Source organism: Lissotriton vulgaris, chromosome 3_1 (genome assembly GCF_964263255.1).
Source record: "Lissotriton vulgaris chromosome 3_1, aLisVul1.2, whole genome shotgun sequence".
NCBI lineage: Eukaryota > Metazoa > Chordata > Amphibia > Caudata > Salamandridae > Lissotriton > Lissotriton vulgaris.
Window position 1 is genome coordinate 116,961,486 of NC_141689.1, and position 24,878 is coordinate 116,986,363.

The window sequence follows — 24,878 nt, forward strand, 5'->3', positions numbered from 1 at the left end:
TTATTGACTCAGAGTTTCCTGTTCAAATAATCAAGGCTCTGATTCCTCAGGATTGGAGTTTTGAAATTCTACAAATCTGGCATCGCCAATTAGCACTACTCCCAGTTTTCAGCTGAGACGAAGCGCAGCAGTTCAGCTTTCCTACAAGTTAGCTATGAAAGAACATATTTCTCTGTTGCTAAGATCTCGGCACTGAATAGCAGTACATAGCATGGTGAAATTAATGGCCTAGAACTTGTGCTGCACATTTGACATGCTGACTTTTTACCTTCAAAATATAAATTGCACCTTCCACAGAGCTTTGTACTACGCTAATTAATTTCTTCTGGTTGTCTCTAGTCCGTAAGAAACTTTATTTTAATAGCTTGACGAAAACAGGCCATATAAGAAACAAACATCTAGTAAATATTAAGCATTTGACAACATATCTTAATAATTTCATACACAACATTTTTAAAGACCCACTGCCAGGAGAGTTCACTCTTAAGTAAAAATACAGCTAAGTGGTCAAGTGCTGGTGCATGACCAGGAGGCCATCTAGGCGCTAGTGTGAGGTCAGGTTCAGGGCTTTTCAGTAGCCACAGCTAGAATGTGGAATTTTACAACTTTAAATTTGCAGGTAGAATTCTCTCTGCAGACAATAGGAAATCTCCTTAGGACATGGCTCTTTAATCAATACATTAACCATTGTTTGTTTGCTAATTCAACCTAGCTTCAAGTTAGCTTTGTGTTCAGATAGCACCATGAAGCTTTGTGTACGTGCGATTCACAACAGTATATTTTCATTATTGGCACACCATAAGCTGGTACTTTACTATAATTGCTGCCTAATCCAAGAGGGATTTAAAAAGAATATAGGTTTACATTAATTCCCAGCTAAAAGAAAGGATTGATAACTAACTAGGATTCAAAATGAAATTTTTTTTTACCTTGTGCTAATAAAAAAATGGTTTTAGTAAGGAAATACTTCAACTTCAAAATATGGAGATAAAACATCCTTCCTCAAATCTCATTGTGTACTTTTATCACCATCTCTATATATAAAAACAATATTCAAAATCTGCTTTCTCCATCAGACAGGTTCACTTTCTTTGGAACAACAAGATAGCAAGTAATTCGTTCTTAACCATCGCCATTATTTAGTGGCCACAGAAAGACGAAAAAAGCACTGGATTTCACAAAGCAACACCAATTACACCAAATACAGATAGCTCCAGTCTGGCAACACTGAGATACAGACTAGAAGCACATTGACAAAAGAGACGAGTAAAGGTAAAAGACGAAGACAAATATAAAAAGAAGAAATGAAATATAAGAAAGATGTACCACCATACAGCACATTGTATTTGTATCTTCACAGTGCTTATAAATACTTCCTCCAGGCTTATAAACAAGAACATATCCTACAGACAACTGTTAATGAAGAAATCGGTAAACAATGTCAGAAACAAAATGCAAAAAGGAATTTTCACTCACCAGTTTACTGACTTTAGGTGTATCCTGTGGCTCTGTAGAGAAAAAAAATCATGAGTAATTTTGTAAACTGTACATATTGATGGTATATTTAAGAGTAAGTATCAATGGCTACTGATGAGACGCAGACCGGGACAACATAGATCTCAGCAGAGAAAAGTGATGGGCAGACGAGACATTAAAGAGGTCACTTGGGGAACAGCTACATGGATAAAGTCTTCCTATCTGCAGTAAAGATCCAGAGGTTACAACTATACAGGAGGATCTGTAATGCCACGATTCTGGTAAACCTCAGAAGACCTCTCCTGGCCCACGGCCTCGTGATTATATCCTATGACACCGCAAGGCAGACAGAATAGACAGGGGTCTTGTAGGATGTCATAACTGCTATATCAAAAGTACGGCCAGCAGGGAGACCTGCAACCAAACTAGAGAACTAGCTCTGGTAGTTCTCTGCACACCAGCAGCCAGGACACCATCAGACTGCAGACTCAAAAGGGTAAAAAAGAAAATAAACAAGACAACAGGCCATTTCAGATTGCACAGAGGATCTGGAACCACATCCCCAAATCTATCAGGATGAACTCAACACTGCTCAAATTTAGGAGATTTGAAGACTCACTTCTTTGAATAACACTACATCACAATGCATTAACTGTCGGCAACTCAGCTTCTACTTCCATTTCTCCCCAACTTTAAGTTTTGCTTTGACCATGTACAACGCACCATCGACTTTTGGCTAGGTTCACACTATAGAAATACCATATAAAGGTTGGGAATAAACCTTTGAGAGAGAGTAATACACTTTACTGCTCTAAATGTCTCCCAGTGGCTCTTTATGGCTCCCCAGTATGAGTTGCTCAAAAGACAAAACTTCTACAGCTGCAAGAAAACAATGATGAATGTAGGCTATTGGCGGTGCCTAAATAAACGCCAACATTTATTGCTCATAAAGAGCTGGGATTAGAGTATATGGAGGATACCACTTGACCTTAATACACTGACAAAATGGTACAGTATCTGGTCAAAATAGGGTGTTAAGTTTGCAAGGGATATGGTCAAGGATTGCTTGGAATTGCACTATTTTGGAAAAATACGCTGACTTCAGTATATAAGAAATCTGTCAAAAGAGCTGGGTATAAAGTTTAGGCCAGTAGAACCCCACATTATTCGGCAATTCAGTAAAAGAGAAATAAAAGTAATTATGTTGGAAAAAACCTGAATAAATAAGGTCATTGATAGAAATACCATATATATGCATACAGCAGCCAAGGGGGTGGGATTGTGGTTTATGACTTCAAATGAAGATTCCTACAATGCAGAACTAGAAGGGAGTAATGATTACTTCTGCTTTGCAGGATCTTCACTGATAATCAAAAACTTTAAAACAGAACAGCAAGCTGTGATCAAACATCTCCCGAGCAGTTAGACAGAAGAAACTGGAGTTGCATACAAAGTGGGTAAGTGAAACAAAATTTTGTGAAAGGAGGTCAGAGTAACTAAAGACTTGGTGGTGGAAGCCTTAACTCTAGTGTAATGGGCATTTCATTTTCCTAGCAGATGTTCACCAGCTATATGGGAATGCAGGCCACGAATCAAACAGGGAATGAATTATTTGGAAGTGGCCAGTCCTTCACAAACACGCTGTAGGAACTGGGGTCACCGGTAGCCTGGCACAAGCAGGTAGGCACCCGAAAGCTCAGGTGTAAAGTGACTACACAGCACACGCAACCACTGAGGCAATGAAAGGCACGCAATGACTAAAGCCACTCCAGGGTGTTTGATTAAAAATCAAATAACTTTTATATAAGATTAAGGTTCAGGAGTGGAAAATCACAGTATCAGTTAAACATTTCATAGGAGGGGAGAAAAGGGAGCAGTTCAATAATCAATTTAACATGTTACCATGACATTTCATTGGAAAATTAGCATTTCATTAGTTACAGATGAACATTTCCTGAAAGAATTAACATCTTATCAAACAGGAGCAAAACATCTCCGTAGGTATGGAGAAATCACCACGTCATCAAGGAAGTACCTGTTCGGTAGGTAACTCAGTTAACCTCTCACCCAACAAGGGTGAACTTTAAATAAACTCCTTGGCGGGATTAAAACATAACCTTCCGCAGGAATCAGCAGGGCAGTAAATGAGGATAGACCAGTTCATTAAATGTAAAACATTTCATGCAGAATAACCATGTCATCAATCAGAGGGAACACCCCATAAGGTAAACATGACCATTGCATCATCAATGCAGCACCTCTTAATAATCGTTTGCCTGCAGGAGTAAAGGGTGTGATTCTTTAATCACCACAGCATATCGCAATAACCCTGTCAGGAAAGGAAATAGCGTTTCCCTACACGGCAGTAAACATTCCAGTAGGTAACTGTAGGCTTTCAGGAAAGGTGGCGCTAAGTAGGCGTAAACCTTTCATTAGGTGTAGAACAGGGAATTAGCAGAGGTAAAACCTGTCAGTGGGTAAGGATAAACATTTCATTGGCCACCTGTGGGCATTCAGGGATTGCAGCACTACCCAGGAGCTTCACCTGTTCATTAAAGGTAAAACATTCAATTAGCCTCAAGTAAACCACCGCTGCAGTCTTCTGGAAAATGCAGTCATGAATCTTCCATGTGGAGATAACTATTTCAATGGTTAAGCAAACATTACATTAAAGCAAGGGCACCAAATGAAAAGGCGCAGTGCATCTCAGAGTAGCAGAGCGAACGTTTCAGCCAGCATGAGTGAAGGTTCCCCATGGTAAACACAACCCTTTCCATTACCATTTGTAAAGTGTTTCAGTAAGGCAAGATTAACCAGTGCCTAAGGTAAACAGAGCATAGATACACTAGGCATTAATATCTTCAATCCAGCATTTCATTAAAAGGTTAAACATTTCATCATGTCGGGCTTCAGCATGTTCATAACCAGGAATAAAACCTTTCCTGAGGTACAGATAAACATTACATCCACTAGGAACACCTCAGCAGATCAGAATAATCCTGACCTTAGGCAGGAATAAACCATTTCATTGTACATAGGAAACCCATTACAGGAAACACCGATAGAGCATTTCCTTAAACATAGAAACTTGGCTCCTGCATATAAACCATCTCCTGGGAACACCCTTCTTTTAGACGATACTCAACAATAACCATTCCCCTAGTCAGGGGTTATCTCCTCTAATAAGGTCAGGCCCCTACAACACTCTCTCAGGGCTCTGACCCAGTTCGTCTTCAGGCTGGGGCTAATTGGGGGCCAACAGGCCCAGTCACCAGTCCTCAATGGGGCTATTCCCCAGTTCAGGGAGCCTTGTGAGGGCCAACGGGGCCCAATTCCAACTTTCCCCCGGGGAGGGGCGAACTCTGGCCTTCTCCGGCCTCCCGCCCACCTCCTCGGGTATTACCTCACTCTTCGGCTGCTCGGGGCGTTTGCGTAGATCTACGGGCAGATCGGGGGCTTACTCTCTTCCTGGAGCCCCTCTCGCCAGCAGTACGGGCTTCCTGGCGGCACCTGGAGTCAGCAGGGGTTGTGTGGGGCCTCCAGCGCGTCTGGCTTAGGCAGGAGAGCCCCGAGCCGACAGGAAGCCGATCCCGGGCCCTCCAATACCTCCTGTGGCCCGGTGACCAATCAGCGAGCTTCTTGGTGGGGGCGCGCCGCGGGTACGGCAGGGCCACACAGAGCCCCGCAGTGCTATTAACGCTGGACGGAGGGGGCTCACACTCCTCCAGGCCCCCTCCACAACGTTTCTCAGGCCAGGCCGGGGCTTCTCCCGGTACTGGTCCTATCAGGAGCAAGGACGCCCGCAGCCGCCAATAGCAGCACGGCTTGCGGGGAATAGTGCCGGGAACCAATCCAGATTCAGCTTTTGAGGGGCCTGGCTAGAGCGGCCAATCACTGCCCGGCGGGGGCGTGGCTTGCCGCGCCCCAGTCACGTGAGGCCAGGAGATCGCAGCCTCAGGCCTAGCGTGGCCTGACAGGAATTCACGGCGGTGATGGGGCCATTCTCGGGCCCAGCGCGGCCCTCCTCAGATTCCGGTGGCCCTCAACACAGCGGCGGCCCTCTCCTGGCACCGAGGGCCAATGGGGGAAAACACTCAGCTCTCCCAAGGCGTAGCAGGTGAGCGCTCGAAGGGGCAACACAGCGCTCTTCAAAGGGGCCTAGCGCCACAGGTTTCACGGTGCTGGGCCCAGTCAGTAGGGCGCGAATGGCAGCGCTTCCCTGGGGGCGATTACCACAGCGCGTTATCGACAGTCTCCAGCGCTATTCAAGGGGCAATGACAGCAGTAGCGTCTCAGGAGTATAGCGCTTCAGGAACACCACAGCGCTTGGGTGAAACACGATGTGGGGGCACCCCCAGCAGTTCAGGGGGCTAGTGCTACGCAGAGATAGCGCTTAGCAGACACTTCAGTGAGGGCACTTTCCTCAGGTAAGGCCACACAACAGTGGCAGAATAACGCAGGGACCCAGGTGAAGGCAGGGGGGCGCAGATGCAGCACCGTCCAGTACCTGGTTGATCCCCAGCAGTCCTGTGGTAACTTAAAGGTCTTCTGTTTCTTGGCGCTTGATGGATTTTGCGCCGTTGTAATGAATATGCTACTTACCAGTATGCATCTGTTCTTGGCATGTAGGGCTGCTAACATTCATATCTTAGCATTAGATCGCCGCCTAGTGTTGGGTCCGGATGATCGCACATTGTTGTCCTGGAAGAGTCTTCGAAGTATCCTGAGATAGGTGGCTCCTCCCCTGGACTACAGTGCGCATGGGCATCGGCTCCATCCCCAGATTGTTTTTTGCCATTGTGGCAGAAGATGGAGTGAAAAGTGTAAAGGATGTCCATGCTAATGATTGAATACAATAGTATATCTGCAGCTGCGACAGGCACCGGGAGGAGGGTGGGCGATATGAATGTTAGCAGCCCTACATGCCAAGAACAGATGCATACTGGTAAGTAGCATATTCAGTTCGAGGCATGTGGGCTGCTAAATTCATATCTTAGCATAGAATACATAGCAGTCCCTCCATCAGCGGCGGTTGCCCGTGCCAGCTGCAGAAACCTGAAAAAGTGTCTTGAGAACAGCCTGTCCTACAGCAGCTTGCTGCTTGGAATGCACATCAACACAGTAGTGTTTTGTAAAGGTATGTGGTGTAACCCACGTGGCTGCTCTGCAAATGTCCTCTAAAGGAATGTTCCCTAGGAAAGCCATGGATGCCCCCAATTTGCGTGTGGAGTGCGCCCTTGGGGGTATTGTTAAAGTGCGCTTGGCCTTGTCATAACAGATTTGGATGCACTTAACAATCCATCTGGCTATTCCTGCTTTGGAAATCGGGTTGCCTTTGTGTTGTGGTGAGAAGGCAACAAAAAGTTGTTTTGTTTTCCTAAAGTGTTGTGTCCTGTCTATGTAGTACATCAACGCCCTCCGTACGTCTAACGTATGGAGCATTCTTTCCGCCACCGTTTGTGGGTTTTGGAAGAATGCCGGCAAGTCTATAGTTTGGTTGAGATGAAACTGTGACACCACCTTTGGAAGGAATTTGGGGTTAGTACGTAGCACTACCCTATTTGGATGAATCTGAATGAATGGCTCTTGTATTGTGAGCGCTTGTAGCTCACTAACACGCCTTAGTGACGTAATAGCAATCAGGAAAGCTACTTTCCACGTTAGGAATTGTAGTTCACACGAGTGCATTGGCTCAAATGGTGGTCCCATTAGTCTGGTGAGGACCACATTGAGGTTCCACACCGGAGCTGGCGGTGTTCTTGGGGGAATGACTCGTCTCAGACCTTCAAGGAAAGCTTTAATGGCAGGCACTCTGAAGAGAGAGAGATGCTGCCTATTTTGAAGGTAAGCTGCGATGGCGGATAGATGTATCCGAATAGAAGTGAACGCTAGCTTGCACTTGTAAAGATGTAACAGATAGCAAATGATGTTAGGGATAGATGCATCTAGCGGGTTGATGTCATTGGTCGTGCAGTAAATGACAAAACGCTTCCATTTTGCCGCATAGCATGCTCTGGTTGTTGGCTTCCTTGCCTCCTTGATGATGTCCATGCATTCAGGAGGTAGGTTGAGGTATCCAAACTCTAAGACTTCAGGAGCCAGATCGCCAGGTTGAGCTGTTGCGGATCTGGATGCTGAATTTCTCCATGGTTCTGCGTCAAAAGCCTGGGCGTGAGGCGCAGTCTTTGATGCGGAACCACTGAGAGTTCGAGGAACGTGGTGTACCAGGCCTGGCGCGCCCACGTTGGAGCAACCAGGATGAGTGTCATCGAGTGTTGCCTTAGTTTTTTCGCCACCAGTGGTATCAGAGGTGTCGGCGGAAAAGCGTACGCAAATTTGCCTGACCAGTTCATCCATATCGCATTGCCCTGCGATTGCGGGTGTGGGAACCTGGCGGCGAAGCTTTGGCATTTTGCGTTCTCCCTTGTGGCGAACAGGTCTATCTCTGGATGACCCCACCTTTGGAAGTACGGCTGGAGTACTGATGGATGTATCTCCCACTCGTGCATTTGATGGCTGTATCTGCTGAGCAGATCCGCCATCTGATTGTCCTTCCCTGGGAGGTGTTCTGCCATGAGGAAGACGTTCCTCTGAATGGCCCACTTCCACATGCTCTGAGCCAGATGAGACAGCTGCGGTGAGTGGGTGCCCCCCTGCTTTTGGATGTAGTACATCGCGGTCATGTTGTCCGTCCGGACTAACACCACTTTGTTGCACAGATGTACAATGAAGGACTTGAGCGCCATGAAGATCGCCATCAGTTCTAGATAGTTGATGTGCATCTTCTGTTGCTGCGTCGTCCATAGTCCCTGCACTGTGTAATTGAGCAGATGAGCTCCCCATCCCTGGAGAGAAGCGTCCGTTGTCAGGATAATCTGTGGCACTGGCTCCTGGAACAGTCGGCCCCTGCAAAGGTTGTGTGGAGTCCACCAATGCAGAGAGTCGTATGCCCGACTGGTAACCAACACTAGGTCTGTTAATTGTCCCTGAGCCTGTGTCCACTGATTTGCTAAGCACTCCTGGAGCGGGCGCATATGCAACCGTGCGTGAGGGACTATGAAGATGCAGGAGGCCATCATGCCTATCAACTGCATGAACACTCTCGCTGGAAGTGAGTGTTGTGGTCTGAATCTTTGGATTAGAGACTGCATGCTGTCTATCCTGACTTGGTTTGGTTGACCTTTGGCCGTCAGGGTATTGATTGTCGCACCTAGAAACTGCCGGACATGTGCCGGCTGAAGATGCGACTTTGGGTAATTCAACGAGAAACCCAGGTCGTGAAGGAGATGAATGGTAGTCGACATGTCTGCGGCGCACTGTTGTTCCGACTTGGCTTGAACGAGCCAGTCGTCCAGGTAGGGGTAGACATGGATGTTCTGCCTCCTGAGGTGCGCTGCCACTGTCGCCAGGCACTTGGTAAACACCCTTGGGGCTGTGGTGACTCCGAAGGGTAGGACCTTGAACTGATAATGCCTGCCTTGGATAGTGAACCTGAGGTATTTTCTGTGGGACGGGTGTAGTGGAATGTGGAAATAAGCATCCTTGAGGTCTAAGGTTGCTAAGAAGTCCCCTTGGTTTAACAAGGGAAGAATCTGTTGCAGTGTAAGCATATGGAAGTGTTCTGACAGTATATACAGGTTGAGGGGACGGAGATCCAGAATTGGTCTGAGAGATCCGTCCTTCTTTGGAATAAGGAAGTACAGGGAATATACCCCCGTGCCTTCCTCCCCCACTGGCACGAGCTCGATTGCTCCTTTTTGCAGCATCACCACCACTTCCTGCTGCAATAAGTGCAAGTGCTCTGCGGACATAGGCCTTTGCCTTGGTGGAATGTTGGGTGGAGTGGATTTTAACTCTAGACAATAACGTACTGTACAAGTTGTCGCACCCACCTGTCTGTGGTGATGTTGAACCAGACGGGCAGGAACTGCTGTAGTCTCCCCCCGACAGGTGTTAAGTGGTCGGGGGGCAGTGACAGAGAGTCACTGTTTGCTTGGGGTAGAGGAGCGTGAGTTGTTGTTCCCTCTGCCGCGTCCTCTGGTGCTGTTTCCTCTGTAGCCCCCCTTGTTCTGTTTGGGGTACGAGGATTGTGATCCACCTTTAGAGAATTGTGACTGCTGACCCATCTGTCCTCTGGTGACTCCACGTGCACCTGAGCGACGAAAAGTATTGCCACGAAACTGTTGTGATTGAAGGGCCCCCATAGATTTGGCAGTTTCAGTGTCTTTTTTAATTTTTTCTAGGGTGGTGTCAACATCTGGACCAAACAGTCTATCAGGATTGACAGGTTGATTAAGTATGGTTGTCTGAATGTCAGGTTTAAACCCCGATATGCGGAGCCACGCCTGTCGCCTCAGCATGACGCTAGTGTTAATGGTCCTAGCGGCTGTGTCCGCGGCATCAAGTGCACACTTTATGGCCGCGTTGGAGATGAGTTGTCCTTCCTGTATAATCATTTTGGTGCCCTCTTGAAAGTGTGGAGGCAGGTGTTGCACAATTTGCTCTAGGGTGTCGTAATGCGACCTATCATAACGTGCCAATAGTGCCTGTGTATTTGCAATACGCCAGAAATTGGCAGCCTGCGCAGCTACCCTTTTGCCTCCTGCCTCTAGCACTTTGGACTCTTTATCCGGGGGAGGAGCTTCACCCGTTGTCTGGGAGTTGGCCCTCTTTCGGGCATTTGCGACCACCAGGGAGTCAAGCGGCAGCTGTCCCCGAATGTATGCAGGGTCTGCAGGTGCTGGTCTGTACTTTTTTTCAATACGTGGATTGACCACCCTCGCCCTGGTAGGCTCTTTAAAGATGTCCGCCGCATGCTTGAGGACCCCTTTGAGCATAGGCAGTGTTTTTACAGTTCTTTCAGAAACTGAGAAAGTGTCAAATAGAAAATCCTCTTCAACAGGGTCAGCATGCATGTCCACATCATGATTAGCAGCTGCCCTTTCAATGAGTGCATGGAAACCTGCAGAATCCTCTGTTGGGGATGCACGTGTACTGAAAGGCTGTGGGTCTTGTCCCACATTATGGGTGCCTTGGTCACCAAAGTCATCATATGAATCCGGCTGTGCATCTGGTTCATTGACTGGGAAAGTGTATTGGTCATCTTCACCATATCCCTCACTTTCAGAGGGGTCTGGAGACGGAGTTGGGCTCCTTCTTGGAGGGGACTGGATAGGTTCCATGAGGCCTGAGGCATCCTGTGGATACTTTTTCTTCTTCAGGGGGATGACATAGGAGTCCACCGGCTGAGAAGTTATCTTCCTTTTGTAAAGGGTTAATTTGCCTGTATCAGCGTCGATAAAACACTCTGAATCCTCTTCTGAGTCGAGTACTCGACCTGCCCCTGCCGTTGAATAATCCGGCTTCTTTGGCGTTGATTTTGTTGTGAAGGCCTTCGGCGCCTCTTTTGGCGGCAGAAGGAAGAGGAGTTTATTTGCAGACTTGACCGGAACGTCTATCGGCTTCCGTGGCGCTGGCGCTGGCGTTGGCGCCGACGAAGCAGAGGCTTTCTCCCTAATTGTTTGTAGTGAAGAAGCGACGAGGGACGTTTTCACAGTGGCCTTTGGCACCGACGCGGAATTCTTGACCTTGCCTTCGGATCCGACGTCCTGTCGGCCCTTCTGAGTCTTGGACGATGATGGCGCGTCCGCCGGCCCAGGGGTCCTGGATCGATGCGCAGATGTGTCAGCCTTCGATCCGTGTGACTTCGACGGCTCCGTTTCTACCACGCGTCCGACCAACGTCCCAGTTGGAGTCGGAGCCGTGCCGCTGTCTTTGGCGGGCTTTGCCGGCGTTGCAGCGGTTGACCTGTGCGTGCCGCCCTTTTTAGAGGATCCCCCCTCTGGCACCGATTTCGACACCGTGGAATGTACAGATTTCTTCGATCTCTGTGGACCGGTGGTCGACGGAGTCGATGAAGCATCGTTTTTATTCGATTTTGGTGGTACGGCCGCCATCTTAGGGACGCTGGAGTCCTTAAGTTTCAGTTTCGTTTTCGAGTCGGCCATTTTAGGTGCAGTCGATACCGCATGTTTCAGTTTCGGTTTCGATACCGTCTGCGCAGCAAGTATGTCCGTGGCCGGGCCTGAAGGCGGGCCGTGGCTTGCGCGACGGGGTCCTGGGTAAGGCCGACAGGCGATCCCGTGACCCGTTCTGTATGTCCGTAAACTTCGGGGCATAGCTCATACCCTGAGCTATCTTCCGCGGCCCCATAAACCTCTTCGACGTCCCCTACCTCGTCGACGTTTTCAAGGCCTTGATCCACGACTCCGTTGTCGTCTTCCGGATCCGCCTCGACCTCCGTCTCGGGCGGGGAGATTTGAAGATGATGGCTCTGGTCCTCCTCTTCCTGGTCGTCGAAGATGTCGTCCGGTTCCGGTGCCGACTGGTGGGCCTCAAGGCGCACCGCGCGCCGAATCTGGAGTGTCTTCTTGGACCTGAAACTCGCACAGGCCCTGCAGTTTTCTTCATTATGGTCTGGTGAAAGGCATTTGTTACAGACCGGGTGCACGTCTATATGTGGGTATTTGGCCCCACAGAGCGGACAGAGCTTAAACGGGCTCCGCTCCATGCTGGAAAAGTCGCTGTCGAGTCGCGATGAGAAGGCCTCGATGTCCGAAGAGCAAAACTCCGCTGATTCCGGCTCCGAGAGACGGAAGAACTCGAGACCGCACGCAAACAATACCGACGTAATAAATACAAAGCCTTTTGGCCGTTTAAAGTTATGTTTTCTCGGTTCCGACAGAGAGACGTCGAGACCGCATCCGAACCCAATGGCGGAAAAAAACAATCTGGGGATGGAGCCGATGCCCATGCGCACTGTAGTCCAGGGGAGGAGCCACCTATCTCAGGATACTTCGAAGACTCTTCCAGGACAACAATGTGCGATCATCCGGACCCAACACTAGGCGGCGATCTAATGCTAAGATATGAATTTAGCAGCCCACATGCCTCGAACATATCAGTTCCTTGTTACTTGAAGGGTGGGGTTGAGTTGGGGGGCTGCAGGCAGGCTTCCTCTGCAGGTCACTGTAGATGGTCCCTGGGGTTCCCTACCGCCGGGCCAGATCAGGGGGCTAGTCTAGGACACCTCACCCAGCTTAAGAGGCAGCACCTAAATCCGGTCACTCCCAGTAGCATAGGTTCCTAACTAGGCCCTCCCGCCTAAAACTCCTGTGTGGGTTCCCCTGGTCAGTGATGCCCCAACTGACTGGAAAGTTTCCCTCCCTTTCCTTATATAGGCCCAGGTCAGGTGACCACCCTCTAAGGCGGCAAAACTAAGCTCCGCCCTTATTCTAGAAGGTGCCAGGAGCTTCCCTACTCTAACTGTGGGCAGGCAAGGCAGGCTGGAATGGCAACATTGTTTGGAGTCCCTGCCAGCTCCTGGCAACTAGAATGCGCCTTAACAAGACCACACTGCAGTAACAGGGGCCTATGGCAGCCATGTTGAAGGTAGAGCACCTGTACTTAACATTGATTTTAATAATACACAGGGCATTACAACCTCGCAGGGCCTATACAATGACATTATAAAGGGGGGACATCCTGAATTAGGGGAAGCAAAAAGCAAAAAAATTTCAGTGAAAAGGGCCAAGTCCAACACACGCCCATAAATAGCTGGTTGGAACTGTGAAGAGTCTTGGTTTTGTCGAGCTAAAAAAATCTCAGGACCTTTCCAACATCCAATAAATTATAGGATCGTTCCACTGGAGTGGATGGTTTGCAAAATAAAACAGGTAATATAATGGTTTACTTATTATGGAATTGAGAGACCACTGTAGGGAGAGAAAGGGATTGAGGAGGTGTTCTCTTCACCGCCTTTGTCCCCCACCCCCAAGTTGAATTACTGTGTATGGTTTAACAGCTAAAAGGCTCTGAATCTCATGGTCACTACAAGCTGATGTTATTGCTTTCTGGATGGCCAACCAGATGGTGCATTAAAGTTTTGTGAACAGTGGCAAAGGTAGGGCCCATTAACTAGGATTAGAACACATTAAGTTGCGATGGAGGAGATGGCATTCTGACTGGCCTTCTAAGAAGACCTTCATTACAGATTTTCAAGGAAGACATCTGGTTTGAAGTTTTCTTGTGCTATGTAATTACAGCAAGGTAAACTTTGATAGTAGAACATTGTAGTTTGGATTGAGCCAAATATATGAAGTTATGGAATGATGACATTCTCATAGAAAGTTGTTGGGTTATCTACATTGTTCTGGTATCATGTGCAGATTCTTTTCCATTAAAAAAATATGCTGCTTCTGTTTTGCCACTCACATAAACATTACGCCTGTGGAGCTCACATCAAATCTTGGGTTGCTCTTAAAGATTCAGTAAAGTCCGCCATCTAATGTACCATAGAGCTCTGTCAGTACAGGAGGCGAGGATTAGGCTGTTTTATTTTCTATATTTTGCACCAACAGCTGTTATGTGTACAAAACTACATTTCCCATTAAACATTGGAAAAAACATTGAAATAACAGTCCATCCAATCAGGTCAGATTATCCCTGAAGAAGCCTCTGTGGAAGCTCCAGCCCCCATTCTTCGTTGCTCCAGCAGCCTCAGTGAAGTGCTTTTGCTAGCTCTGTGTTAATTGCTTGTTTTGTGCTATTTAAAAAGTTAATATGCTGTGCTAACATGATGTTTTCACCCTAAGATTGTGTCAATTGTCGCGCTGCCTAATTATTGTTTCCCCATCGCGGCCGCAGGAACTTTCTCACTTCTACATGGCCACTACTTCAGCTTGGTCTCTGTTGCACAGTGCAGTCAGCTGGCTGCTAGTGGGCACGCGCATACTTGAACTTGCGCTCAGCGCGCTCTACCCCCCAGTAACCAGCGCGTTACTTTAACCTGCATGTTCAAACGAGGTGAAGCGCGACCAGCCACTTTGGCTAGAAGGGGGCTGTTTAGAAGCTTGGTCTTTCCATTTTTTGCCTGTTTTTTCTATAATTGAATTTGATTCCACAGAGACACCACCTGGAGACCGGAGACCAAACACCCTTCTGGGTAAGTCTATTTGTTGGACCTCGTCCCAGGTGGCCATATTTCATAGCCTAGTGTACTCAAGGGTGCATCTGTCCCAAAGGCTCAGTGCCTGTAATTCCCTCCGAAAATTTTAAATCTATCTGGGCATGCCTGGCTTTTTTTACCCTTTACTTATAGGAATGAGAATCTTTTCGCACCATGCTGGACTCTGAGGAGTACATGGAGGAGGAGGTTACCTCCTGTCAAATCATGGATGCATCCATTTTCAAAGCAGTTTCTCAAGTGATTGTGCCCTTGGAGAAGAATATTCTCAACTTAGCTCAGAACCAAAACCACTTACACCGAGGGAAGAATCAGCCAGGCCCAGCCCCACCCTATCTCCAGGGCAACCCTTGGCAAACGCACAATTGACCCCAGGGTTGATCTTGACACCGTTGCCAGCCTTCAGAACGCCTTCATGGCTTCCCAACCTTCCCCTGCTGCCCACAAGCTCCAGTTCGGAGTACCTCGAAAGGCCCTTCCTTTCAATGATCCATTGGATGGGGAGGATTCAACTCTGATCAACGGGCAGATAGGTATTCCCGCCTTCGGCAAGATGCCAGTCTATGGCAATTGTATCCACAGGTGTTTCAAGCAACACAGTCCAAGTGGGCTCCCCTCACAATAGACTAGTTTGCTTTCCAGCTGGACCATCAGCTGGACAGATGTTGTAGCTGGTGCCCAGACCCGAATGCAGTGGCAACCAATGCTCTTCTCCAGGACTAGAGCAAGGAGAAGGGATTCGCTTTCCCTCTGTTCTCTATGATAATGAGGCTGTCGACACAGATTGAGACCGCTGGCAGACTGGTGGGAATCACCCTGATTTGGAGATCTCAAGTTTGGTTTCCAGTTTTGATGGAACTTTCCTGGGATTTTCCAATCCCTCTACCCCTATTCCCGGTTCTCCTCTGGGATCCCCATAGAAATCTTCATCACCTGGTCCTAGCAGGCTCAGTTTGACTCATGGTGTTTAGGATTACCGGGAGCAATGAAAAGTCCCATGTATTTCATGAGAAACTGCCTTCTTACTCATCAAATCTTGGATGGATAGCATGCATATGAGACACTGAATGACCTGGTGTCAAAGGCAAGTGGATGAAGTGAGGTCAGACGTTGTCCACATCTATAACTTCCTAGTCTCTTTAGCTTTGGAAAGTTTGGCTTACAAGTCTATTAATACCTTTTGTTCAGCTATTTTTCCTGGTCACTCACCAATGGATGGGCGTCCTGTGGGAGAGCTTACGTTGGTTTGCAAACTCCTCCGAGGAATTAGACCATTCTTTCCTCCCAAATCTAGGTACTCTACATTATGGTATTATGGGATGTTAATAAGGTCCTGTGCCTATTTAAATCATGGACCTCGAAAAAATAGGTCAAGAAAGCAGAGGTCGGAATAACAGGCTACATCACTGTGCTTAGTGTCCTGTCGCAAGGGTCTCCGATGTGGTTGTGAACGTATCTAGGACCCTAATTAAATATTCCAGATTTATGTCCTTATGTGGTTATAACAAATCATACCCTTATAAAGGCATAAGAATCATATCCATATTTAGTAATAGCCAATGCAATCCAAATACGGCAAGGCTACTTCCTTAGACTACTAGAAAGTACAACAAATTCTTTCAACAAACCAGCAACCTGGGAATTCCCCATGCTTTTGTTTTGATTTGTCCTAGAACTCCTGCAAGTCCGAAAGAACGGCCAGTTCTTAGTGACCTCTTTTATTGACGTCTTATGTCCGACCTTACGTCAAACACTGCACCTTCCAGGTATAAATATACCAGCGTTTGCCTTAAGCAGCACACAGTGGTTTGGAGCAGAGCGGCTATCTACTTTTTCGAAGCCCAGCTGAGGAGTGCCGAAGGAAGCCGTCCCTCCCACTCGACAGACTGAGAAAGACTCTTTCTCCTGCAGAGAAAATCCAGCTCCGGTGTTTCCAGTCACCCTCGCGGGTTACCGGGAGATCGAGTCCTGAGAGCGAGATACAAGACCTCCTTCATTCTAAAACCAAGGTACGGAGCTGATTAGATCTTAGAGAATTCTTGAGTCAGATTCTTGGCAAAACTAACTTAACTTAAAAACTCCTTCCCACGTACTAGGCTTAGGTTAGGTACACTGGGGTAGGCGTTTTTAGAAACATCAGTTGAGTACCTTTAGTCAACTTTTATCATTGTATGTAATTGTATATATTTTATACCTTTTAAGTATCATATGGCTCAGAAACCATATCCATGCTTTTACAGTATTATTTCATAATACTCATTTTACTGTACGCACTTTACTTCAGGACAAGTATTGTAATTGTAGCAATTCACTTCTCTTGCATGAGAAAGAAGACTGCTCAATAAATAACACCTTTTATTGAAAATGCCCGTCTCTCGATTTCTCTGCACTCTGGTGAAACTAAGTATGCACGATTGACTGAGTGAAATAGCTATCTATTGTTTTCACACGACTCTGGAGATATACTCCTTATTCTGGGGGAGCAAAGTTGTCATGTTTATGCGGTTGTCAGAAGCTAATCCCTTCTTGTCCAATTAGGGAAGTTAACTCCTCCCTGTTCATTCGAGAAAGTTTCTAGTGACCTCTGAGCTAGCTGGCAAACCTAATTAAGTCTAAGATATTCAATAGAGACCTAGTCGACCTCAGTCCTACGTCTAAACTATCGTTTGTTATTCCAATGCGCAGAGCCTATTGGGAAAATAGGAACTACAGTACAATGTGGGAGCTCTGGATTTAAAAAAGGTAGAGTGTTCACTCCGGAAGGAATAACCTTTTATATTTCCAGGAGAATGAAGTGTAACTCCAAACTGGTTTAATATCCGTCCTTTCCTGATTTTCCAAAATTGTGTATTTTATAATTAAATCCTATGAGTCCATGACAAGAGACATTTGTCCACAAGGTGGCAAACAATAATTGCCCTTACTAAACCTCACCACTCTGTTCCCTTCCCTACCATTGCCAAAAACGCGGCAGATTGATCCTCAGATTAGAATCAAAAAGGTTTTGATTTCAAACCGGTATCAAACCTGGCATCTCTAGTGGTGGAGAAGCTTTAATACTCGCCTTCGGTCAGGACATAGCATGAAAACATTCGTAGCTATCCTAACGTAAAATTAAATTCTATCAAGTGCACGGGGTGAGGTTTAGTCCAAGTTTAATGCAATTTTATCTTATTCCCACCCTTTAAAATATGTCATCAAAAGGTGTACTATTTGGATATGGTTATGCGTTACAGGTATTCTTGCTTATGTGATATCCGTTTGTTGCAAGGCTTGCCTAAACTTGTCAAAAGGTCAAAAGGTTTTTTCTCATGCCTTTTGTCATTCTGCATTCTAGGTTTGTCCTTTGGAAACAAGGTATTATATAAGTATCATTTTCTTAGCAGAGACAGAATCTTTTCAATAGGATTAAGGGGGCTAAAGCGTCCACAGAAAGTTCCTCAGGGATATGCGGACCTCCGATTAGACGGACTGTTTTACTGGTTTCTTTCCCAATGTTTAATGGAAAATGTAGTTTTGGGTACTTCAAATAAAATATGTTTAAAGGGTGCTGGTGCATAATAAAGAAGAAAGAACAGCTTAACCCTCACCTCTGCATCTCTAAAAGAAATGCAACTTCCCATTATGATAGCTAGGAAATATTTATCCCTTCGTCATTTAACGAATGTTAAGGAAGAAAATTGGGAGGGTGCGCGACGCGGCGGACTAGATGGCCGCTCCCCCTTGAGCTCCGCGATTTCGGTGGTGCTTTTCTGAAGAAGGTCCCGTTTCCTGACGGCGAATCTTGGCATAAACGGCTGATTTCGGCGGCAGGAATGCCCCCCTACTGCTTGGTGTGCATTTTTCTCTATGAAAAATGCGAAAACGCCGATTCCTTCATAACGGCCGCCATTGTGTTTTTTCCTTTTACTCTTTTTCAAAAATCGATCTCCTTCGCCTGAATTTGGACTTCCAGCATTTTTTTTTTTCGTTTGATCACTTCACTGATGAAACTTTAAGGCATTTCCTTTGACTGAACTATGGATGCTCCCTGAACTTGTTTCTTTACGTCAGCTTTATCCTTTACTTGTGAGTCACTGATTTTTGAGGAACATTTCTTCATTCACCTCTATGCGCTACCTTTTTACTGCTGTTTCCTGAATCCTGATGCCCCCAATCCTTTGTTAAGGAACTCTTCGCTTCATTGTTGCGGCTTTTTGGGGCATTTTAGTCTACACATTCTGCAAGCTGCCTCCTCTCTCATTCTACATTGGTCCTCTCAGCACTTGCCATAATGGAGCATGCACAAAACTCAAAAGCATCTATTTCAGCCTCTGCTACGCGCAAAGACTATGCCTCCTCTGGTAAGCACCTCAAAAAAATACCCCACCTCCCCCTCTAAGTCTCCACTTCCTGTTACTCTTGAAGAGATCATGGAGGAATTACGCCTTATTCGCCCCTTTATGGCAGACACCACCACCACTCTCCAGAGATTGGACGATAAATGGTCCAACTTAGACAAGAGGGTATCGGATGTTGAACAGATTAGAGACGTTCAAGATGTTGCCGCCAAGGTTGTTAGCCTTACTAAGGAAGTGGAACTGTCCAAGAAAACCTGATGATTTGAAGAATCGTAATAGGCACAATAATCTGCGCATTTATGGTGTTCCAGAGAATTTGGAGGGGGTCTGACATTATCCAAGTCACAAGTCCTACCTATCACTGGACTGCCTAAACATCTTGATTTGAACATTCAGAGGGCGCACCGTCTTGGTCCTAAAAATTATTCTACTTCCTCGAAACCCAGGGGCATCATCGCGTATTTTCTTCTCTACTCTGACCTCATGACTATCCTTCATTCTGCAAAGCAGCATAAGCAGTTACTCCAGTCCGGTCACAAAGTCTTTTTCACTCATGATGTTTCAAAGCTGACTGCTGCATGTCGCAAGGAATTTTTGGATTTAAGACCTACGGTTCGCTCCATGAACGCAAGATATGGCGTCATTCATCCGTGCTTCTTCAAGGTCACTTATAAAGAAAGAACTTTTAGCTTTGATGACCCAGCTGACCTTCGGAAATTCATTAACACCCACAAAGAAGGTTCCATGGAGCACAGCAGTCCTTAATGTTTCAGTGTCTTTCTTTGCTGTTTTATCATTTTTGGTCATATCGTTCCTCATTATAATATGTTTTTGTTCTCTTATCTTGTTTTTCAGGTCTCCCTTCCAAGTGTTTGGTCCTACCTCCCCTTCAATGTGCTGTTCCGTTGTACGTTTTTCTGTCTTATCCCAGTACACTGCCTTCCCTTCACAATTGTTTGGAAAGTTTCCTTCATTTGTTTTACATTGTCGTGTTTGGTCTCTCTTTTCAATTGTTTCTCTTTCTTTATTCCATGTATTTGAGATCATGCATTCGACATCCCCTTTCACTGTGCGGTCGTCTCTTCTTGTTGCTCCCACTCTCACTTTGTCTTTCATGCTTTCGCCCAGCATGGCTAAAACCTTTTGGTTTTCTGTCATCCTTCTTTCTTCGCTTTACCTCAAGGGAGCTCTAATCTCCCATTTCTTTCTTCATCTCTCTACTCTCTCCCCTTTTCCTTTTCTTTCCTTAGGGCACTATTCTTGTTCCTCTACACTCCTTTTTCTACTTTTCATGGTTCCTCATATCCAAATCTTCCTTTGTCCCCTTAATTGTCTGTTTTTCATATGTTCTCTTTTTCATCATTGTGGTAACGTGGTATTCCATCTCTTCAGGCTTCTACCTTTTCTTTTTAGGGTTTTTTTGTTTTTTTTGTTTCCCATTCAAGATATCTGCCTTCTGTTTGTGTCTATCTCACCTCTCCCTTTTTTTTCTGTTTTCATACTTCTCTTTCCTTTTTACTCCTAAATGAATGGTCTTCGTGTAATTTCCTGGAATGTTAAGGGTCTTCGTAATTCGGTTAAAAAACAACGGGTTTTATCTCATTTAGCTAGACTAAAATGCCAAGTTGCTCTGTTGAAAGAAACTCACCTTTCCCAAAAAGACCTTTCCTCTCTACGCAAGCAATGGGTGGGCGATGTATTCTGTTCGCCCTCAGTTAATAACAAGAATGGTATTATTTTGTTTCACAAATCACTGTCAATTCAGTTAAAGAATGAGATTTCTGACTTGAATGGCAGGTGGTTGTATTTAGATGTTGTAGTTATAATTCAGATTTATCATTTTGCAATGTTTATGGCCCTAATGGTATTGAACTTACTTTTTGGAATGACTTCTACAAGTTTCTCTCCTCCCACATCAGTGTCGATTTAATTGTTGGGGGTGATTGTAATCAGTTAATAGATCCTTTCCAGAATCGCAAATCCCAGACCAGATAGATCAACAATAAAATGCAAAAATCCTTTCACAAAGCAATCTCCTCTAAGGTTTAATAGATTCCTGGAGACTTTCTCACCCCGATACACTGGAATTTTCCTTTTTATCCCCTGTCCATGCTTCACATTCCCGGATTGATTATATCTTTCTCACTCAACACACCTTTCAATCCATGACAAATATTGAAATTGGCTCCATCCAAATTTCAGATCACGCTCCTGTTATTCTAGACATTGATTTTCCCTCACCTACTCCCAGCTCTCGCCGTTGGCGTTTCAATAATCTCTCCTTCTGGATCCTCAATTTGTTGATCAATTTACTCTTTTCATGGAAGACCTTTCATACTAATCTTAATTCTACGTCTCAATTTTAGTTTGTCGGGGACACTTTTAAAACTTCAGCCATCATTGATTTAGTTTCACGTAAAAAAAGCAGGCCCTTTCATAATCTTCTCTTACTCTTAAACAAATTAAAGAATTGGAACACATTTTTTATACATCCAACTCCACTGTAGCTCTTTCTTCTCTCATTAAAGCTAAACTTCAATTTAATAAATTCTCTTTTGATTCAGGCTGCAATCACCTTTTAAAATTTAATTCTAAAATGTATGGAGGGCGTAATAAAGCTGGCAGAAATCTTGCAAATTACCTCAAATTAAGAAGCAAAAATCTAAAATAGCTGTTATAACCGATGCCCATGGGATTCGTTATTGCACGGATGATAAGATGCTTGATTGTTTTGTTCAGTACTACTCCACTCTGTATACACCCAAATCAACTCCGTCCCCTTCCCAAATTGACTCTTCAAATATACCCAAAACCTCATCCGTCAACCTTTGATTTTTCCTCTCTGGATGCCCTCATTTCGGATAAGAGATTTTGCAGGCAATCACTCTCTTTCCCAAAGATAAATCTCCTGGCCCCGATGGCTTCACCGTCCGATTTTATTTTCAATTTAAAAACTGTCTAATACCACACTTATCCTCTTTGATATCTTCTTTTCTCTCTATGGGCGAATCCAAAGGTTCTTTTACCCAAGCCATGTTATGCTTACTCCCTAAAAAAGATAAGGACCGCACCCTCTGTAAGAATTATCGGCCCATCTCCTTAATTAATACGGATTGCAAAATTTATGCGAAAATCTTAGCTTCCCGATTGAATAATTTTGTTCCAGACCTTATCAATATCTATCAGTCTGGCTTTGTTAAAGGCAGGTCTATTACGGATAATTCTAGAACTCTCCTTAACATTATTCATCTCGCCTCTAAAATGAAAACACCTTTAGCTGCCTTCACTCTTGATGCTGAGAAGGCTTTTGATAGCGTAAACTGGGATTTCATGTTTGGAGCTCTTCGCTGGCACGGATTTAGTCCTCATATTATCAAACTTATCCAATTGTTAAATTCGTCCCCCTCCACTTCTATCTGGGTTAATGGTGCTCAGTCAACCTACTTTCCTTTACACAGGGGCACTAGACAAGGCTGTCCTTTGTCCCCCCCCCCTCTTTTTATTTTAGCATTAGAACCTTTCCTTGAAATAATTTGGAGTTCTACATCTTATTCTGGTTTAGTTTATAAAACAATAGATATCAAATTCACAGCATATGCTGATGATATTTTACTTTATATCTCCAAGCCTGCCACTTTTTTACCTGCACTGTTTTCTTTACTTACTGACTACTCCTCTGTTTCTGGATATAAGTTAAATATTGATAAGTCTGAAGTCTTACCTCTTAATAAATATTGCCTTTCACATATGTTCCATGGTTCTGGTTTTGAATGGAACCCTAAGAGCATTAAATGTTTGGGTGTTCTATATACCGCTTCTATCAAAGATACTATCAAAATTAATCATAATGATATTCTTTCCAAGCTTTCTTCTCTTATAGACCGATGGTCTCCCATATTCTTTTTTTTTGTAAAGTTCTTTTTATTGTTGCATCATACGTATCAGCAAGAAAAGCAGTGTGGCATTCCGGGGGGAGCGTCAACATTCCGCAACCCCCGGTTATACGCAACTTTTGAACACAGTAGCATACGGCATTTATCATGACAAGATCATTTCGTGTTCCATTTTTACATCCCAGACCCCCCCCTCCCAACTTCCACAAAGAATATCCCCGGGCAACTGAGAGACCTCTATCCGAGGTCCCCCTTCCCGCCCTCCACCTCCCCCCCTCCCCCCAAGCAGCTCGTCCCCCATACCTCACCCCCCTCCCGGATCTCAGTGTCTGCCACACCCCACATGGCAGAAGCAGCAAAACATTAGTGCGACTCATCCTCCAGGTCCCCCAGGTTCAACAGGTGCAAATCATTCGTACATGAGACCATCTCCGTGGGCCATATCGTACCCCTCACTCCCTCACCTCCACAGTTCACCCCCCTACTCGAGTCCGTGATAGTGCCGCCACTTGGCCCATATTTTTCGAAATTTCCTCGGGCACCCCCTCGCTTTATACGTAACCCTCTCAGCTGCCATGTACATGTCTAGGCCTCGCCTCCAGTCATCCAGATTTGGCCGTCCTGGCGCCCCCCACATTCTAGCTATATCTCTCTTGGCAACTACCAGCGCCAACAACAGAAAGATAAGTGAGTGCCGTGTAACATCCACCTCAGTTGACATGCCCAGGAGTGCCAGCCTAGGGTCCCTGGGAACGTCAACCTCCAGAACTGCTGATAATTCTGTGAAGACCTCATTCCAGTATCCCTGAATCACGGAACAACCCCAAACAATGTGGTAAAAATCACCCTGAGGATGTTGGCACCGCAGGCAGGAGGCATTAGCGGCCCTCCCCATCCGGAAGAGTCGGGTCCTATCAAAGTAGGCCCTATGAAGAACCTTGAACTGGATGAGGCGAAGCCGTGATTTGATGGCCACTTCCCGAGGGTGCATGAGGATGAGTTCCCAATCCAGGTTTTCAAACGTGCCCACATCACCCTCCCATCTCTCTCTCAAAGCCTGTAGGTCTCCTAGCATATTGTTTGTCAGTGTTTTGTAGATCATGGATACCGCCCCTCTGTGTATCCGCTCCTGGAGCAGGCGTCCCTCAAGTGGTGCATACTGGGGAATGTCAGTAAGGGAGATGTTCTGTGCCCCCCACGCATGTCGTAATTGCAGGTATCGGAAGTATTGTGTGTTATGAAGACCAAAGTCCTGTTGCATCGCCTGGAAGGTCTTCAGCTCCCCTCCCGCCACGACATCCCCGATCGTAGAAATGCCAATGTCATCCCACTGTTTGAACCCCCTCAGTTTGTGAAGTTCGGTCAGCCAGCTGCAGGACCACAGGGGGGTTTGCCGGGTGGGTCTATTTTGCCATCCCATTTTCACCGTAGCTCTACGCCACGCCGTTAGGGTGATTCTAGTCGCCGGGAGAAGCCTACGTCCCCCCTTACCCCCGTAGAGGAAGTGTAGCACCGTCTTTGCGCCCCATTTGGATTTTTCCAGCGCATAGGTCGGGTGATCTGCGGGGGCATGTATCCATTCGTTGACTGGGGCCAGGTGTTCAGCCCAGTAGTATGCCTCTAAGTTGGGCAGCGAGATGCCCCCGCTGTATTGGTGCCGCTGCAAAGTCGTTAGTGCCACTCGCGGTTGTTTCCCCAGCCACAGGAAGGAGCGGAGGTCAGCGTGTATTTTCGGTATAGTAGCAGCTGGCAGCGGGTAATATTCGTTTTGGAGGGCGTATAAGAATTTCGGTAAAAGGATCATTTTATACAGGGCGGCCCTGCCCAGGATGGTGAGTGGGAGTTGTCGCCATCGATCCATTTCCGCCTTCGCGGCCACCAGGATCCTGTCAATGTTAGCGGTATAGGAACGACGGGTGTCTCGGGTGATGAAGACCCCCAGGTATCGAAAGCCCTCTGTGGTGTGCAGGAGCTGTTCGGGCAGGCACTCCCCCCTAGGGGCCCCCTGCGGGTCGTATATGACCGATTTGTGCCAGTTAATGGTATGACCAGCCACTGCCCCGAAGTCTCCCAACTCCTTAAATAGGGCAGGGATAGTCCTAGTCGGATCCGTGATGTACAATAAAACGTCGTCTGCGTAGAGGG

General features: G+C 46.2%; 1 protein-coding gene across 11 annotated transcripts in view; it reads right to left on the reverse strand.

Moving 5' to 3' along the window:
• DCTN1 (dynactin subunit 1) overlaps positions 1-24,878 on the reverse strand; it is a 624,416-nt gene that overhangs the window by 370,667 nt on the left and 228,871 nt on the right. For all 11 annotated transcript variants that reach the window (XM_086960179.1, XM_086960178.1, XM_086960174.1 and 8 more), the window contains exon 4: positions 1,477-1,508. In XM_086960179.1, the coding sequence (XP_086816305.1) occupies positions 1,477-1,508 (32 nt within the window). The remainder of the gene's footprint in view (positions 1-1,476; positions 1,509-24,878) is intronic.